Source organism: Phoca vitulina, unplaced genomic scaffold, assembly GCF_004348235.1.
Source record: "Phoca vitulina isolate PV1807 unplaced genomic scaffold, GSC_HSeal_1.0 scaffold14, whole genome shotgun sequence".
NCBI lineage: Eukaryota > Metazoa > Chordata > Mammalia > Carnivora > Phocidae > Phoca > Phoca vitulina.
Window position 1 is genome coordinate 619,787 of NW_022589717.1, and position 19,925 is coordinate 639,711.

The 19,925-nt window shown below is 34.7% G+C and overlaps 1 protein-coding gene across 1 annotated transcript in view; it reads right to left on the bottom strand.

The window, feature by feature from the left end:
* PRDM5 (PR/SET domain 5) overlaps positions 1-19,925 on the bottom strand; it is a 189,700-nt gene that overhangs the window by 60,799 nt on the left and 108,976 nt on the right. Inside the window, exons 11-13 of the mRNA XM_032412752.1 lie at positions 13,824-13,917; positions 9,557-9,717; positions 6,348-6,441 (exon numbers count right to left, since the gene is read on the bottom strand). Coding sequence (XP_032268643.1) covers positions 6,348-6,441; positions 9,557-9,717; positions 13,824-13,917 — 349 coding nt within the window. The remainder of the gene's footprint in view (positions 1-6,347; positions 6,442-9,556; positions 9,718-13,823; positions 13,918-19,925) is intronic.

Consider the following 19,925-nt stretch of genomic DNA (forward strand, 5'->3'; position numbering starts at 1 on the left):
CATAATGGGGAAACCATGGAAAGACTATTACCTCTATAAAAATCTTAACACATTGCAGTGTATTCAAATGTACATCCATCCCACTTAAAAAGCCCAACTATCAATAATCATTTCCTAGAAATAAAAAAAGTAATCTGTCCAACTATATGACATTCTGAAAAATGTCAAACTACATAAATGTCAAATGTTCTTCTGGAAAACAAAGCTATGGAGACAGTAAAAAGATCAGTGGCTGCCAGGCATTGAGAGTTAGGGGATAAATAGGCAAAACACAGAGAATTTTTAGGGCAGTGGAAGTACTCTGTATGATATCATATTGATGAACACACATTACACATTTGTGCAAACCTTCATAGAATGTACAACACCAAGAGTGAACCATAATGTAAGCTATAGACTCTGGGTGACTATAATGTGTCAATGTGAGTTCATCAATTGCAACACATACCACTTAGATTGGGGATGTTGATAACAGAGGAGGGTATACATGTGGAGGGAGGGGGTAGGAGGGAAAATCTCTGGATCTTCCCCTCATTTCACTGTGAACCTAAAACTACTCTAAAAAATAAAGGCAGGGATGCCTGAGTGGCTCAGTCAGTTAAGGGTCTGCCTTCGGCTCAGGTCATAATCCCAGGGTCCTGGGATCAATCCCGCATTGGGCTCTCTGCTCAGCGGGGAGTCTGCTTCTCCCTCTCCTGCTGCCTCTCTCCCTGCTTGTACTCTCTCTGACAAATAAATAAATAAAATCTTAAAATAAAAATCTGGAGAATTAAATTTAGTCATCATTTTCTCTGTATGTCATTGCCCACTATAAAGGTGACTCAGGAAGAAAATGAATAGTAATGCTAAATACACACACACACACACACACACACACACACACACACACACCTTTCATTTCACTCTAAAGGATAAAATTTTCCTAAAATAACATGTGACTTTTAGAATTCCATTCCTCATCTTTTATATTGGAGAACTTACAGGATGTGTGTAAATCTTGTAATTATAACAACTGTGTAGCAGCTGTGTAGCAAAAAAGAAGAGATAACACAAAAATAAGATAGAACTTGAAGTCAAAAGATTTGGATCTTACTACCTTGACTGGATAGGTCATTTGTTTCTCTGAATCTCAGCTTCCTCATCTAGAAAATGAGAATGGTCTTAGAAACCTATCACACTAACTGTGGAAGGATACACTAACTCAGATAATATTTGAAAGAGCTTCTCTCCTTCAATAAACTTGATTAAAAACCTGAGCCTGATCTGCCCTGCCCTTCAGCTCAGAATGTAGTCATGGAGCCAGATATGCAAAGTAAGTATAATATCATAATTGAAAAGAGATGTTTATATATAGTAAGCAATGGGATCCCCAAATCTCTACTAGATGAGAGGCTATGAAGAGCAAGAGACTATAATATACTACACAATTGTTTGTAATTATTCCAGTTCCTGTAAAGTGGACTTTGTCAAACAAAATGGATAGGGCATTTGTCAGGACCAATTTCCTCTACCTTTTTTCTAATAAGAATTTTAAAAACTGGCCAATTCCAAGTCAAAAAAAGTCATGGTAAGTTTTTAGTGCTGGTTGGCCAAATATTGTTCTTTATTCCTTCATTTAAGCACTGTAATTTTATATATATTGGTGAGCTAAATCTTAAACCATGCTGTTAACTATTATCTGTTATACAATTGTTTCCAACCAACAGCATGATAAAGCAGTGAGGTAAAGAATGGAAAGAAGAGCAAAGGGCCCAACTTTATATTGAGGTGGGACTGGCTAATATATTGGGGAGTTTAGTAATTTTATTCTTTGATTCTAACATTTCTCAAAGTGAATTCCATGATTGTATAGTTAATTTATGAAAAAATGATTTTATGGTCAATTAAATTTAGATTCAAATCCAGGACTTCTTGCTATGAAGCCAGCATTCTTTCCACTATCCCACAGGTATGGTAATGTATTTGTAGATTCTTTTATTTATTCAAGAAGCATTCCCTAGGTTCTTTCTCCATGCCAGTCAGTTCTCTGAATAGTAAACAAGTAAGTTATCGGATATGGGCACAGCTCTAAAGGAACAGAGAACTTACGAATGACTGAAGAAGTATGAGCACTTGGAAGCGTGCAGTATTGAGAGAAGCACAAGATAGAGCATATCCACCTAATGTGGGAATAAGGGATGGTCACGTGACATATCGTGGAGAAAGTTACATTTACTTGGAGACTGGGGGAAAGCGAAAGAAGCCTAATAAGTGAGCTTGGAATGTCAACTGTGAGAGGAATTGGTAGTTGGTAAGTCTCGTGATAGGTAAGGGACAGTCATTTTGCAGAAAGCAAGGGGAAACCACTGCAAGATTTATAGCAGGATAACAGCATGACTGGGTAAGCCTTACCAACTCTTTAAACCTTCTTTTGTAAAAAATAGATATATTTACAATATATTTAAAAAAAAATTCTAAAGACTATGCCAATAGCAAATTTCATGGAATTCCTTTCTCAAGAAGATGACTAAGCATGCAGTAAGAAGTTCTGCTTCTTCAGAAGAATCTGAGTTTTCTCTCTGAGTGGTCTGACTGTAAGCAACAAAACAAAACAATAAAAAGTCTGTTTATATTTAAAGAATAGAAATCTTCCTGTTGAAAGAACTAGGCTTTGAGAGAGATGCAAACAAGATGTAAGCTGTGAAGCTGGATGTTCAGGAAACAGCTCTTAGCAGCACTTAGTTGGCATCTGCATCCATTCAGTTGTTCTCACTGGAATAGAACACTCCCACTTTTAATTATGAAAATTTTCAAACAGGCAGAAAAATTGGAAAAATAGTACAATAAGCCATATATACCCTCACATGGGTTTAATGTCACCGTATTTGCTTTCTCATTCTCATTTCTCCCTTTTTTAAATATATTTTTGCACTTCTTTTTGCTGCTCCACTTGAGAATCAGATGCAGAAACATGTCACACCTAAATAATTCAGCATAAACCTAATAATAGCAGTTACCTGCATAATCATAACGCTAATATATTTTAAATATTTTATTAGACAAGAAACTTATATGAAAACACAGAAAATCATCAAGAAAATTCAAATTGTCCATATTTATAATACAAAGAAATAACCACAGGTAATAATTTAGTATTTAACCTCTAAGGCCTTTATATATAAATATATTATCCTTATAAAAATATATCATTTTGTTTTTGTAACTTATATTTCTTTTCATGTTAACTAATATATGATGTACTAATATATGATATTGCTCACAGAATATTCCAATTTATAGATATACCATAATTTATTTAACCAATCTTCTAAACTGTTGGATATGCAGGCTCTATTTCCATTTTTTTTTTCCCTATTATCAACAGCTCTTCAAGGAACAGGAGATTGTTCTTTTTTTTAAACAAATTTTACTGCCTATGATCTCTTTTTGGACTTAGAAATCGAGCATACTTTGGGTTTATGTCTAATAAGGAAGATAGTAATAATTTAAAAAGCCAAGGACAACTTTTGATGTGACAAGGTAAATTAAATTTTTGACAGATTATCTTGGAGATCATTACAGTTTAATTTTAAGAAAGAAGTTAGTTAAAAACACATAGCTCAGAATTTAAAACACCACTAAAAATACTTTTCCAACCAAGTTCTCCTTTCAACACTAGTTTACTAAACAAAAAGGTCAGGTTAATCAGGAACACAGCCACCTAAATGCATTTTTTCCATCAAAAATGCATTTTTCCAAGGGTAATACATTAAAAAAAATACCATGATTATTTATGCCAGACAACATGATAGTAAATTAGCTCCTTATCAATAGTCAATCAAGATTATGTCTATAAATTATTAAAGTTTCAGCATATTCAACAACTTAGGATCTTGATAAACTTGAAAGAAAGGAAAGGGAAAGATATTGAACATAAAATTCTCAGGATGATATCTGTAAGAAGGAAAAACCTAAGAAAAGGAGAAAACAATAATATGAGAAATTATATCAATCACTTGTTTCTTCTGTACAATCAGGACATGGTGCTAAAGACTCTGGCACGATTTTAAGTCCACCCACGCTCAACATGGCTCTCTACTGCTCTTTTCCTTTTGCTTCTTTTCTTTTTGTTGTTCTCTGCTTCTGTTTTGGTTCTCAAAACTTCACTTTCCCTGGATACTTCTAAGCAAGAAGACCTCCTTTCTCTCTTTAGGGCACCCATTATTCTACATCCATCATGTATAATGTTTGATATGTTCTTGGTTATAGGTTTCATTTAAAAGTATTTAAGAGACCACTCTAAGATTACAAATACTATTTTGACATTATGTCTTTTAGCTTTAGCCAAAAAAATTCCAGAATAAGAAATTATGTTCCACAGCTGTCCCTTCCTCCACCTCTGTGTAATAGTTGTACTATTGATTCTTTGGCCTATGTAAGCTAACATTTCCTCATCCACAAAACAGTTACTATGCTAGACGTCTACTGCATGAGGTACTGGGGCTACAATGATAAAGTCAAATACTCTGGCTCTTGAATAGGAAGCCTCAGCAATGTAATCTAGTTACATTTTACCACATATAGTCCAGCTACTGAAAACCATTAAGATTCAAGTAAAATGATCTGGCTATCAATATTCAGAGTATTTTTCCAAGTCTTCTCAAGTATTTCTCTACATGATAGATAAAATCCAGACAAGGTTCTGTCAAGAATATTTAATTGTTTAAAGATATTTGCAAAAGATATATCCAGTAAGGGATTAATATCCAAAATATGTAAAGAACCCATACAACTCAAGACCAAAACAACAAATAATCCATGAAAAAATGTGCAGAAGACCTAAAGAGGCATTTTCCAAAAAAGACATAGAGATGGCCAACAGACACATGAAAAGATGTGCTACATCACTCATCATCAGGAAAATGCAAATCCAAACCACAATGAGATAACATCTCACACCAATCAGAATGGCTAGTATCAAAAAGACTAGCAATAACAAGTGGTGGTGAGACTGTGGAGAAAGGGTAACCCTTGGATACTGCTGGTGGGAATTTAAATTGATGCAGACGCTCTGGAAAACAGTTTGGAGGGTCCTCAAAAAAAACTAAAAATGGAAGTACCACACCATCCAGTAATTGCACTTCTGGGTATTTACCAAAAGAAAATGAAAACACTAATTCAAAAAGATGTATGCACCTCTATGTTTACTGCAGCATTATTTACAAGAGCCAAGATATGGAGGCAATGCAATGTAAGTATCTATTGACAGATAAATGGATAAGGAAAATATGGTATATATACATGATGGAATATGACTTCACCATAAAAAGGAATGGTATCTTGCCATTCACAAGAGTGTGGATGGACCTAGAGGATATTATGCTAAGTAAGTCAGAGGAAGACAAATGCCATATGATTTCACTTATATGTGGAATCTAAAAAACAAATGAACAAATACACAAATACCACCACCAACAACAAAAAGAGAAATAGACTCATAAATAATAGAGAACTAACTAGTGATTGCCAGAGGGGAAAGCAGTGGGGGGATGGGTGAAATAGGTGAAGAAGATAAGGGGAACAAACTTCAGTCACAGAATAAGTCATGGGGATGAAAATTGCAGCATAGGGAATATAGTCAATAATACTGTAATAACTGTGTACGGTGACAGGTGGTATTTAGACTTATCCTAGATTTATCATGGTGAGCTTTTTATAACATATATAATTATCAGATCACTATGTTGTATACCTGAAACAAATATTCTATGTCAACTATACTTCAGTTAAAATTTTAAAAAAGAATATTTAGTTGTTTATTCAGCCTTCACTAGGGCATAGCCCTCCTTCATGGGAGAAATTACACAAAAAGTCATAAGAAATCAAGGGACGACCCCTTTAGGAAGCTATCCATGGCATACGGGACATTACGGTTCCATCACCCTCGTATCCAGTAAAATCCTACAGCATCCAGGCAGTATTCCAAGAACTTTCTAACTTTAAAAAAGCCACATTTGATGTCAGTTATAGGAAGGAATTTTAAGAGGAGGCCCTTAGCCTTCTATAAAAAGTGAAACTGCTATTCCCTATTCCTCCATTAGAACAGAATATACAGTAAATCACAATTATATCACAACAAAACATTAGCCAAATTATTTCCATTTCAGACATTTAACTTAGTTTGGGAAAGTAAACTTATTTAAGATTTTTCTAAAGTAAGGAACTGGATTCTATAAAATTTTAAGGAAGAGAAAACAGCCAAGATTAATTCTTAATCTGGGAGATATTTTGTAAGATTATGATATTCCTTGTCTTAAAGGAATTTGATTTCTTTAAGTTGTTTTTATCACCAATTACAATTTACTTACCTGTGTGGCTACGGATATGAACTCTCAGTGTACCACTGCTGGCAAATTTCTGGCCACAATATGGGCAGATTTTCTCCTTTTCTCCTGTATGTGTCTACATGGAAAGGAATAAAAAGGGTTGAGGATAAATATAAAGAATTAGGTAAAAATGATTAAGTGCCTCTGACAATGGTAAATCCTTTTTTTCCAGGATTATGTTTCATTAAGATGATTTAATATCACAATGAGATTTTAAACAATTTATCATGAGTATTCCCACTGGTTCAAAAAATAAAATAAAATAAAAAACCAAACCTTAGAATCATGCATTAGTGCTAATTTGAAAATAATTCTGCACTTTACTTTTTAAGCCTTTATGGAGCCCCCAAGTAAAAACGATTAAGTGATACAAAACCAGTACATGCTGGCAAAACCACATAATCAAAATGGGGTTAAAGCTGCCCTTTACCGCTGCCAAGAAACACTTCCTTAGAAGCATTTTTCACATTCTTTGTGCGTATTTAACTCTTGAGGGCAGAATTAATCTCAATAAAGTAATCTGTTATTTGCATTATGCTTGCCTGACTGGATTGATTTTACGGCAAAGCAAAAAGAAATATAAATCTGATTTGATCTTTAAAATCAGCAGTGTTAATTGAGCAGTCAATTTGAAAGAACATCCTTGCCCTCCACATACCTTTAATCTCGGCATAAAACAACCACACAAGGAAAGGTGAATATGTATCATCAAAAGTGAGTTTTGCTGGAATGTTAGAGAGTTCAAAGAAAAGAGTAAGCTCTCCCAAAAAGAGGAGGCAGATGGAGCTTTTTAAACTTGGCTCACAATCTCATCAGGAGACCAGTTATTCTACCAGCATCAAAATAGGTCATTCCAATAAATGAGGGGGTCAGAGCTACTTTTCAAGTCCCATTGTTTTTCAAACTTAGGAGAAGGGGAAAAGAAGGGAGAAGGAAATTATTTTAGATATCTGCACATTCTCAGTGACACTTTTTAAAATTTTTTTCATTTCAACAATGACCTACACTTCAATGAAAGCATACAGTGGATCATCTGGGTTACCACCACAATGCAGAGTTTCCAGGGCCTGTGTTTGCATTAGGTTAGTGCAAATTACTGGCATAGCCATGGGCTAATGTAAAAAGAATAGGAAAGTTTTTTTGTTTTGTTTTGTTTTTTCTTTAAATGATGTGTTCCCAGGAGGGACACACTGGCCGGCACTGAGTGAAAGGGGTAGGGCAGTTACCTCATCTCAAAAAACCACCAATGTAGCAAAACATTCTCCATATTAATTGCTAACTTTAATATAATTAGTTTCATAGCCTTATTGGTATTTAATTGGAAAATTTTCACATTCAAATTATAATGTGCATTTGGAGAGACACTATTGTATTTGTAGTTTGTAAAAGAGTTATAAACTAAATACCTTAGTCAACATCAGTGTCCTTTTAAATATTTTTTCCATTGAAAATGATTTACATTATATTCAAGTTTGAGAAATATAGTCTAACCAACTGCCACGCTAGCCCATGACACTGGCTACAACAGACATCTCCTTGATTTTGCATTTGGCAGGAACTTAACTTTCCATTTTCACTCTAAGTTCTTATACAAAACAGTTATACATTCTTTACAGTAAGAGCTGTTACTCCCATGGTCCCCATTATGGCTCATTTTAAAGGAAATGGTATAACATTTTAACATATAGCAGACCTGTTTTCTTCTCATTCCCTGACAGAAGGGGCAAAATACAATAATTCTTTCTTGATTAGTGTACGGTTGTTTAGAAATTGTATATATCTATTATTACAGCATTGGATTATTCCAAAGAGGCAGCTATCAATTTACTTATAGTATCTATATAAAATCCACAGCATTTCTTTTGCTGCTACATAAGTATTTCATTGCTCACCTACATGACCTAAGTTAATTTTCAGTGGCATAAGTTTCCAACTAAACAACATTAAGTCAACATTAATGAAAAGAATTAAAATGCTTCTTTGGTTTAATTAAAAAATGTATCGATATGGAATTTGGTTAATTGGTTTTAAAAGACATTTAAGGTATAATACTAAAATATCTTAAATATAGATAAGAAAGCATGGAAACAGATCACTCTGACAATACTGGATAAATGTATGAGACAAAAATGAACAATGCTCTGCAAAATGTACTATATAACAATCTGTGATTGTGGACAAACAACTATTATCTCTCTTGAAAACTCAGTATTTTTTCCCACATTGATTAAAACATGACACAAATTTATTAAATTCATGCAAAAAAAGTAATTCAAGCAAAGACAGTTGAAAGACTATCTTCTCCAGAAATTTGAAAAAAGAAGACAATATCATTATTACTGAACATTAAAGAAACAGCAAAAGAACATTCCTCAATTCAGTGCTTTGACACAGCCATACTAAGGACAGGTACCAAAATAAAAGTCACACTGAAGCAGGAATCACTTCCTCACATTCACTCAGCAGTACACACCAAGTAGCGGAATCTATTACTTCATAGTCATTTCTAGAGTCAACATTAAAACTTATAACGGTGTTTGTTACACTATGAATTTTGCTATTTTTGAAAATACACTTAAAATGTACTTATAAAACAAATAAAAATAACCTCTTGATTTGCCTACAGTAATTAGCATAACACAAAAAAGATAATCTCCAAATCACCGTAAGTAAGAACCTCATTTTATTTGAGTTAAGCAAATACTTAATCAAGTCCCTCTTCTGTGCCAGGAACTTCCCTAGGCCCTAGAGATGCACGATGAAGGACCATTCCAATCCTAGAAAAGAGCTCAATCTAATAACTTGTCAATAAACACCTGAATTAGCTCTGAAAAATAAAATTAAGGCACTAATCATTTTTTAGATAAAAACCCACATTAATTCAAAAATGTACAAAAATCGACAAGCTCCCACTCATCAAATACTTTGACCCATCTATCATCATAGCTCAGCGCTGTGCAGAATCCATACCTAAATCTAGGTTCACCTTCATCTGAATTATATATCTCTTCTGAAAAAGTAAAGACAACAGACATTTTTTGAAGAGCTCATATAAACCATGCATCCCTTGTCATTTTGAGGAAATATGTTGACTAATTAATATAAAGTTGATTATCACATGATAATTAGCATACATGCCTATATTGCTGAAGTATGTAATCCATTTAAACTCACAGAAGGCTTCTACTTACTTTCTTATGACTTCTAAGCACTGAAGGTGTAACAAATGCCTTATTACATAGCTCACATCTGTATTTCTTGTGTCTTTCATGGACCACCTGGACATGAACATTTAAGGTATCCTTCCTTTTAAAGGTAGCGTCACAGTGATGGCACTTGAAAGTCCTCTCACCTTAGAAATGAAAAAGTCAGATAAGAGAAAGATCAGATGCAACAGCAGGGTGATGTTAACTCTCCCTCATGGGTTCCAGACGTAGTGTTCTTTTCTCCAAAAAGTTAGCTTTATTACTAACAATTTATCATAACCAGAAGAGGTAATTTTTCACATCTTTCAATTCCATATTTGCTCATTCATTATGTGACCAGTGGGAAGTGCTTTAACCTTCTTATGTTCTCAGCCTCTTTAATTGGAAAAGGTGGAGACTCAATTAGCTAATTTTCTAAAGGAACCATGAACTTTCACTAAAAGTAGGTCTTTCTAGGGCAGGGAATCAGGTTTGAAGTAAGTAGAGTCTTGTGGTGACAGAAGGCTTCTGTCAAGCAGAGTAAGTGGCTTTTGGGGTCCCTCCTAAACTCCCCTCACTCCACAACCTTTATGGCCTTTAAGGGACAGGGCACAGGCAGAATAGGGTCATGGGTAGCACAGTGGGGAGGGAAGCCCCTGGGGGCACACAGAAATAAGTCAGAGCCAGCCCCCTTCTAGGACAGGAAAGGGCTACAACACCCCTTTACTTCCTCAGCACTATCTCAGGAACTTGGACTAGAGGCACCCTAACATGGTCCTTGGTCTGCTAATTAATTAATTAGCTGGGGAAGGGGCTCAGGTCCCAGGCTGTCCTCAGACAGGTTAGAGGGCTGCCTCTCAGAGAGGCAGTTGGATTGGGACAATTATCCTTTTCTACCCAAGAGCCCCTGGGTACCTGTGAGGGTTTTCACCTTGTTCTCATTCTATTGCCTAGGCCCACAGGGAAAGCAAGTCCACAAACTATGTTTAGGGGTACGGTATGGTACTTTTTAAACTTTCATATAATGCTATCCTTGTAGGTCTTCTTAACAAACACATCTACCTTTTAGTGGTCTATTTAAATACATTTAAGCGATGCATGCGCACAATTAGAAAGCAGTTTTATCTCTCAGGAAGTTATAACACGATTATATAAATTAGACAGACTAGTATTTGTTTTTTGTTTTGTTTTGTTTTATTTTAAAGATTTTATTTATTTATTTGACAGAGAGAGAGAACACAAGTAGGCAGAGTGGCAGGCAGAGAGAGAGGGAGAAGCAGGCTCCCTGCTGAGCAGGGAGCCCGATGCGGGGCTCGATCCCAGGACCCTGGGATCATGACCTGAGCAGAAGGCAGACGCTTAACCAACTGAGCCACCCAGGCGCCCCAGACAGACTAGTATTTGAACATATTTTCCCTTTTTAAAGAACAATTATATAAGTACAGATTCACATATTATATTCATTATGAGACAAAATATACAGATAACTTTCTACATTGAAATAAGAGATTACCTCAATTTCAACCAAACTCATCTCACTTCCCTCCATTAGAACTAGCATAGATTTAGAAATGTGAAGATCCTATTATTTCTTCATACCAAATTTAAAGGAGGAAGGACAAAAAGAAGGAAAAAAGAAAAAAAGAAAAAGACAAATGACCCTTTTCAAACAGAATTATGGCTCTTTAACTTAAAATCTCTGAGAGCCCCGTTGAAATCTGATGCTTGGAACAAAGTCACACCCAAACCATGCAAGAATTGTGTAGATTCTGAGAGCTATGTTTGTATGTTGCCTTTGTGCATTTTTGTTGCTGGGTACTATTACTAGTTTGTCTTTACATATCTTTTTAGATTTATTTAAATACTTTATTTGTATAAAATGTATAACCAGTGAGAGTAAAAGAAAGTATCAATGACATAAGACTATAAATAATACCAAAGCAACTCAGGAACAAAGAGAAATTAAAAAACAAAAACAAGGGGTGCCTGGGTGGCTCAGTCAAAGGGTCAAACTCTTGGTTTCAGCTCAGGTCATGATCTCAGAGTCACGGGTCCAGCCCTGTGTCTTAGGGCTCTGTGCTCAGCAGGGTGTCTGCTTAGGATTCCCTCCCTCTCCTTCTCCCTCTGCCCCTCCCCAATCCCCCTCTCAAAATAAATGAGTAAATCTTTACAATTAAGTAAATAAAAAACAAAAACAAAACAAAAAAGTAAACCTCCAAGATTTCTCCTATTAAAGCATTTCTATTAAACTATCACATGAATCAAAATATTGATTCCTATACAAAGACCTCTTCAAGCTATACCAAGGGAGGCCTTACCTTTCTTCTTTCATATTTTAATTCCAGATTTCTTTGTTTTAAGCTTATCAGAATTTTTTAACTCTGATGAGATTTAATCTGATGTTATCAGATTTCTTTGCCTTAAAGAAATAAACATAGGATTAAAGATAGGATTTTTCCTATCTTAAAACCAAGAAGCTAGCTAGTAACCTGCCTTTTGGTTTTCAGTGCGTTAGAAAATAGCAATAATTCCCAAAGTAATTATGACAAGCTATTCTTCGTATTTTGAGCCAGAATGCTGACAGAAATTTCTAAAACAGCCTGCATGTTTTGAAGTTAAACAGGTTTTAATTTTCATATTGTGTAAGATAACATCTAGTATTTTGTCTTATTCTGTCTACTTCTGGTTTTTCCCATCCTTTTAGTTGACCTGCCTTATCTGATGTTTAACTTTACCTTCAATAACCCACTTACTCAGTCAACTACAAAGCTGATTTTCCAGCCAAATGTCTTGATGCAGCTTCATAAAGCCTGTGATTAATGTACTGATCAACATTCTATTAAATACAGAATATGCAAGCAGAGTCTACACCACTGCTTCAATCCTCTGTCTCAAGTATATGAGAACCAATCAGCAGAAATCAAAAGTAGCAGATTCCTTATAATAAATATTCCTTGTCGCTATTGAAATTAAATTTTCATCTGTCTAAAGAAAAATTTCCTGAGCATCAGGCCAAATTTGGCCACAGAAGTCTTAATAGTATGAATGAGGTTCACTTGTCCCAATCCCTACTCTAAAATCCATTCATCTCATAATGATTGTCTTTCTTAAATGAGAGCGAAATGGGATGGAAATTCCTGCTGTTACATGACAAATTTTATTTCTTAAATGCATGGCTGTCCTTAATAAAGAAATAGAAAGTGGTGTTGACCAATTCTCCAGAGCTGTAAGGTCAAATACAGAATGTCATGAGACCTTAACACTACCTCTTATGTAGGAAAAGAGGCATTTCATCATGATCATTACCACTTGGTATTTTTAAAACCTTTAATATCTTTGGTATTTTGAATTTTAGACACTTCTACTTGATCAGAGAAAATTTCTTCCAAGACACTATCTTATCTGTACAGTTGTCATAACTGATTAATTGTTTCGCTTTCCTCAGAAATATTAAAAATTTAATCAGCAGTAGGAACTTTGTTTCAGAAGATGTTCCACTGATTAAACAACTCAAAAGCAATCAATACAAATATTACCTACGTTATGCCATTTTTCTTTACTTTTAGATACAGTAATGTAGCAAATGTCTGGTTACTTTGATATTTGAACCCACTTTAAAACTCAGCTTAGCAATAGCATTTTCTCTGAAATAAAGTGATGTAAAGTGTCCTTTCAGCGATGTGGGTATAAGGTGCTGTATTCTAAATACAGCTCTGAGTGTAACTGCCTTACAAATTTGCATGGTGTATATGTGTATAACTTCTCTCAAAAGAAAAAGAAGTGCTCCTGCCAAAAGAAGTAAGAAGTTATTAGATATGTAGATATTAGAAGTTATTAGATATGTACTCTGATCTTTTCCAACTTTAAAAGTGTGTGAGCTAATAAAATCATGCCAGACATCTGCATGTTTTAAAGGGTCAGACATGTTTCCTTAATCATTATATTTAAAAGGGAACAAAAATGTCTATTTCAGAACAAATTTCAAAGATACCTTACTGAGTATGAGAGAAGATTTTATATACAAACCTTAAATAGTGCAAAGAAATGATATAAAAGAAAATGTCTCATAAAATGATTTATCTTAATGTGGGAAAATAAAGCAAGGATAAAGGAAGAAAAGGTGAAAAGCAGAATTACCAGCCCTGTTTATGTTCAAAAGCAGATCACATAACCACATATAGGTCCACTTCTGTGACGCCTACATTCTCAAAAGTTGTAAGAACAAAGTTTGAGATAATTCAATTTGTCCTCAACTGCTTGTATTGTGACTTACTGTTATGTATGAGCAGGTGTCTCTGCAAAGAAAATGGGGTTCGGAACAAAGCTTTACATTCCTCACACTGGAATGGTCTCTCTTCAGAATGGGTCTGCAGATGAAAGAAACTGTGAGTCAGGAGGATCTAGAATCATCTAATCATGACAATAATTGGAGCTTGTATTCATGATATGGGAGAGGAATGGGAAGGTAGACAATATCTTGTTTCTTCTGATGATGTTCTTTCACTATAAAACTGTAAACACAAATATGTAAAACAACTATTTTTAAGTTCTCACATTAATTATAAATTTGATAAGTAATAAAGGAAATTGTTCCTATAATCTCAAAATGCTAATCTGAATATACACAGACTTCTCAGGATTTACTCTGCAGAGTAAAATGATTTGTAATTTCTCTGAAGACTAAACCTTCTTTTTTACTGGACAGGCTTTTCCTATGCTACTACAACATTTTCAACATAATCAAAGGAAACTGGTAAAAGGAGACAGTTTCCACCTTCTATCCTCAACTTCACTGAATAAGTTCCAATAATTTTTAGTCCTAGATACCCTTTTCCTCCTAAATTAAACTAGAACATTTACTCATACTTAAACCAGGTAATATTCATTAAATATTTATTTTGTGTCACTGCTGCACTCAACACTTTACATGAATTTTTTCACTTAATTCTAACAGTAATTGGATGGACAACATACTATTACTGTCCCCATTTTACAGATGAAAAAAACTAAGGCTCAAAGAATTTCAGTAACTTGCCAGAGATCAAACAATGTAGATGCAGCAAGCACCTTTAAACACACAACAAACAAAAATACACTGAGAAACAATAAACAACAGAAAATCAGAAATAAAAACAATACAAACAACAAAACAGTATGCTTATTCACTTCACCTTTTTTATTGCATATCAGTATTAACCTGTTTTGCATAAGTCAGTGTATAAAATCCTATTCTACCATGGATGACAAGGTAACAATGCTCATAAATGCTAAAATACCAAAAATTGAACTATTTTCTCTTATGATAATAAAACAAATCATACAATGCATTAGTTTTTATGATACATGTGATATAAAAATAAAGGGAATAAATAAAGCACTTTATTCACAACATAAAGATTTAAACATTTTCTTAATGTACATTATAAAATTCAAGATATAAGTATTACCTATTAACATAATGTTGGTGAAAAAGGGATTATCCTGCCTGTTTTTAGTTGTAAAAAATATAGAGAAAGGATGAGGGGAACAAATATTTAAAACTTGGGATAAACTACACGTATTCAAATGTGTTATTAAGCACATAAATGAACGTGCTAGCTGGGAATAAAATAGAACAAAGAGTAAGTTTCCTTCATTACATAAAATATATGGACACTTAGTATAGGAAAATATGGTCCTTCAAATTGGTAGAACAGTGGACTGTTTAGTGAACGGTTTTGAGGCAACTGTATAGACATTTAGGAAAAAATTAAACTGGATCTATTATTCATTCACCCCTTTCAATAAATCCCATTTCAATTCAGCCTTTTTTGCAAATGTGAAGAATAAATTGTAAATATACTAGAAGAAAATATGAGTGAATTGTTAAATACTTTTTGAGCAGGAAAAGGCTTTCTAAGCATGGCAGAAACTCAGATATGCAGATGAGAGAAGGCATTAAATTTAAAACTGCAAGGCAAAAATGTTTGGTGACAAAGAAAATATTTGCAACATGAAATAAAAATTTTAAGCTGCTAATATAAGGAGTTATGGCACATTAACAGGAAAAAAATGAAAACTCCAAAGAAAAGGCGCAAAAAGACTCCTCCAAGTAGCACTCTTGCAATATCCTTCATTACTTATTTTGTGCCCAGTCCATGCTATGTACTTCATGCCCTTATGTGTCAGTCCTGTTGTACACACTGGGGATGTAGCAGTAAAAACAGAAGACTAAGTCCCTGTTGTCATGGAGGTCTCACACTGGCAAAGAGAGAAAGACAAGGAACAAATGATAAAATATGAAATACATGCTATAGAGAAAAAAAAAAGAAGGGAAAGGGGATAGCAAACGTTTCAAAGAATGTGGTATCAATTTTAAACAGAAATTCCAGCTGAGAAGGTGACTTGAAAGAAGAACTGATGGAAGTGAGGGAGCAAGGGCATGTCTCCCTCAGAGGCACCTGGGCAGAAAACACTATGGAGGCCAGTGTGGCTGGAGTACATGTGGAAGAAGCACAGAAGTGGGGAGATGAGGCCAGAAAAAAATGGGCAAAGAATGGGAAGGAGAAGCGAATCATGTAGGGCCTGGTTGGCCACTGTAGGAATTTTGTCTTTTACTGAAAAAGATAAAAAATCTCAAATGAGTTTTGAGCAGATGAGTGGCATGATTCACTTGACATTTAGTAGGATACTAAGGTGGCTGTGCTGAGAAAAGGATAGAGGGGGACAAGGCAAAGCAGAGAAACCAGAGAAGAACAGCAATAAACCAAACAAGAGATAATTAAGGCCTATATCAGAGTGGTAGCTACCATTGTAAAGAGAAGTGGTAGATTTCTGGATATATGAGGAAAGTCAACAGGTTTTGTGGAGAGGCTTGAATTTGAAGCATGAGACACAGAAAAGAAGATCTAAGATTGTGACCAGAATGACGGTAGGCTGGATCAGCCATTAACTAACACATGAAAGATCAAGCAAGAAACTAGTCTGGTGAAAGATAAGAGGGGTTCAGTTTTGGGTGGGTTCAAATGACTAATCAAAGATGTCTAGTAGACAGTGGAATATTTCAAGTCTGCATTATAGCGTAGAATATTTGGGGATGTCAGATTATATATTGTTAGTATTTAAAGCCAGGAATACAATGAGAGAATGAAAGTTAAAAAAAAAAAAAAATACTCTCTGTGGTATATCAGATTGGCAAAGGTGAGAACGGATATTACTCATTGTTGACAAAAAGGTAAGATCGAGCAATCTTCTATCTTATAACTGGGAATGTACATTTTCTGAGTGGCAGTGTGGCTCTGTTGACCAAACTGACAAATGCACATACTCTTTGACTAACCAACTCTCTTGACAGATACAGATCCGGCAATTATTTACATAAACAAAAACTTTTTTAAAAAACCTCCTAAATGCCCACTGGCAGATATAAACCTGGGTAACTAAATTTGAGTGGCTACTGTATATTTATTTTGATATGGAAAACCCACGATAACATATTTTGAGTGTCAAAAGCACGATGCAAACCATTATAGATAGAATACCATTTGCTGCATACATACACACATGCAGAATGGGGTGTAGGAAGATGTCCTACGAAGTGCTGAGGAGGGTTTTCATAGTAAAGTGGAGAGTGGTATCTGACAGAGCTTTTGCTTTCTTCTTTATACCTTTCTTTGATGTTTTAGTTTTCTACAAAGAGTAGATCATATTATTACAAAAAGAAAGGAACTCTTTTGTCTTTAGAGCATCCATATTGGAACAAAGGGTTGCTTTAGTCTTCCAAAAATATGATATTCCACCCTAACCAATTCTTCCTCTTTTTCCAAATCTAGGACAATACAACGTGTGGCTATGATTTAGTAGCTTGATGATGAAATAACTTGGGACAACATGAAGCCTCACACCTATGTTAACCAAACTAAAGCCACAACATCTAGATACAGCCTGAAGTCAAGAGTTATTTTAAGTAGTAAGCTGTTAGCGCATAGGCCGGTGAATAAATATTTTTGTCAAAGATTCCAATACCACCAACGGAGTTGTGATGGCATGACTTGTCAAAGTCTCGGCGTAATATACTTTACAAGTACCAGATAAAATTCAGCTTTTTAAAGGGTGCTTATGCTTCAGTTTTTCATTTCTACAGGGTGCCAAACTTTTCAGACTTATTAATTACATTATCCTTCAGCTATAGAGCATTCCCCCACTTAAATGCCAAGTCACCGATGACACAAATATCTGCTGGTAATAACAAATGAACTCGTCCATGAACTATACATATACATTTTTATGTATCATATCATATATCTTTTTATGTGCCAAGTCTGATTGTTGTTGCAGATGTAGAAAACACATAAGAAAATGTGTTCCACTATTTATAACACCTAATAAAATGTCTCAAGAATGCTTCAGGTTTTCAACATAATTTTTATACAATAATCACCAAATTAGCACATTTCTAGCTATACAAACCAAATATTAATTTTGTGAGAACAGAAAAAAATTTTCATCAGGCCCAATCACAGTTAAAAATTATAACCATGACTATCACCAGTATATATTGCTCTGTAGTAACAGTATTACTAGAAATGATATTTTTTCTTGTGTCACGTGCAAAGCAAGAAAACTATCTTAAAATTCAGAGAAATAACAAGAGATAAAATAAATTTGAAGAAAATATTCCTGAGATATACGTGTCAGAACTATTCTTTTTTCTTAAAAAAAAAAAAAAAAAAAAAAAAAAGACTTTTGTTATTGAAGTCTCAAGTCTGCATATCATAAGCATATTACTATCCCACTGGGTCACATAATAAACCGAAAGCTGCATAAAATGTGTGTCATCTGGCTGTTTACAAGGTCTGTGGATTAAATTTTTACTGTCAGCTTTATAACTGGCTTCCTTAAAGGGCCTCGTCCTCACAAAAATGCATGGAAACTAGAGAGATATCAAAGAAATCAACTCAGCACAGGAAAAAGGTGGCTCATTTCACACAGATAAGTTAAGATTATAAAATTGAGGCTATGCTCTTACAGAAGCACAGCCTTTCATGGCCAAGCCCAACCTTTCCACTGCTTGAAAAGCCACAATTCCATTCGTACAAAGCCGTAACTCCATGGAGCCAACTACTAAAGCCTCAAGTTTATACCCTGATCAGGGCAAAGGGAATTTGCTAGAAGAAGGAATAACCATAGACTTGCAGAAGTCTTCCTTGAAGGGCAGCAATTTAGACTACCACTCAGGGAATTTTTCCCTCTACAACACTACTAAAACATGGCATCCCATATTTCTAATCAAGGATGCTTTTAACAAATACTGCTTCAAACAATATGACCCTGATTTGACCATTAATTTAAAACTTCTGCCTCTACAATGGCCACCATTTATTACAGCGAGCCTAGAGTCATACGGAACAAGTTTACTCTCTCTTCCACAAGGAAGCTCTTTGAATATATGGAAACAGCAACCATGTCCCTTCACAAACTGTTGTAATAACCAGACACCTGTAGCTTCACTCATGAAAATATGGCTTTCAGATACATCACAGGAATTGTAAAGCAGAATTTTCTGAATAAAATAAAAATAAAAATTAGGCATCCTAATTTTTATAACTCATGTGGAACAACTCATAGCAATTATACCAGCTCCTTTAGTGGATGACTCGTTTGCTATGCAAGATGGCTAAATAAATTGGTAATCCTGCATTGAACTTTATGTGCCATCCAAAAATAAACAAGTGCAGATACCTAAAGTACAAACAGACAAATAAAACAAGGGATTATTGGATTTTATAGGATTCTAATCCTATATAAAATTACGCTCTCTAAAAATTAATACCAGTTGTTGAATAAGAAAGTTTTCTTAAAATATAAATCCCTAGAAATTAACATATAATAGGATAATAACAGCAATATAGGATAAAAACTAACAGATGATAATAAGATTCAAATACTTGGCCAGACAAGATAGATAGATAGATAGATAGATAGATAGATAGATAGATAGACAGACAGTAAAATGTATTTGTGTTTTGTGTATGTGTGTTTAAGCCGCCATCCTATTATCTAAGTGTCAATATCACCAGAGGACATATTCTCAATGAAACCCTCATAAAAACTAATCTATTTTTTAGAGCTACCATATGATCCAGCAATTGCACTACTGGGTATTTACCCCAAAGATACAAAAGTAGGGACCCGAAAGGCTACGTGCACCCCGATGTTTATAGCAGCAATGTCCACAATAGCCAAACTGTGGAAAGAGCCAAGATGTCCATCAACAGATGAATGGATAAAGAAGAAGTGGTATATATATACAATGGAATATTATGCAGCCATCAAAAGGAATAAGACCTTGCCATTTGCAACGACGTGGATGGAACTGGAGGGTATTATGCTGAGC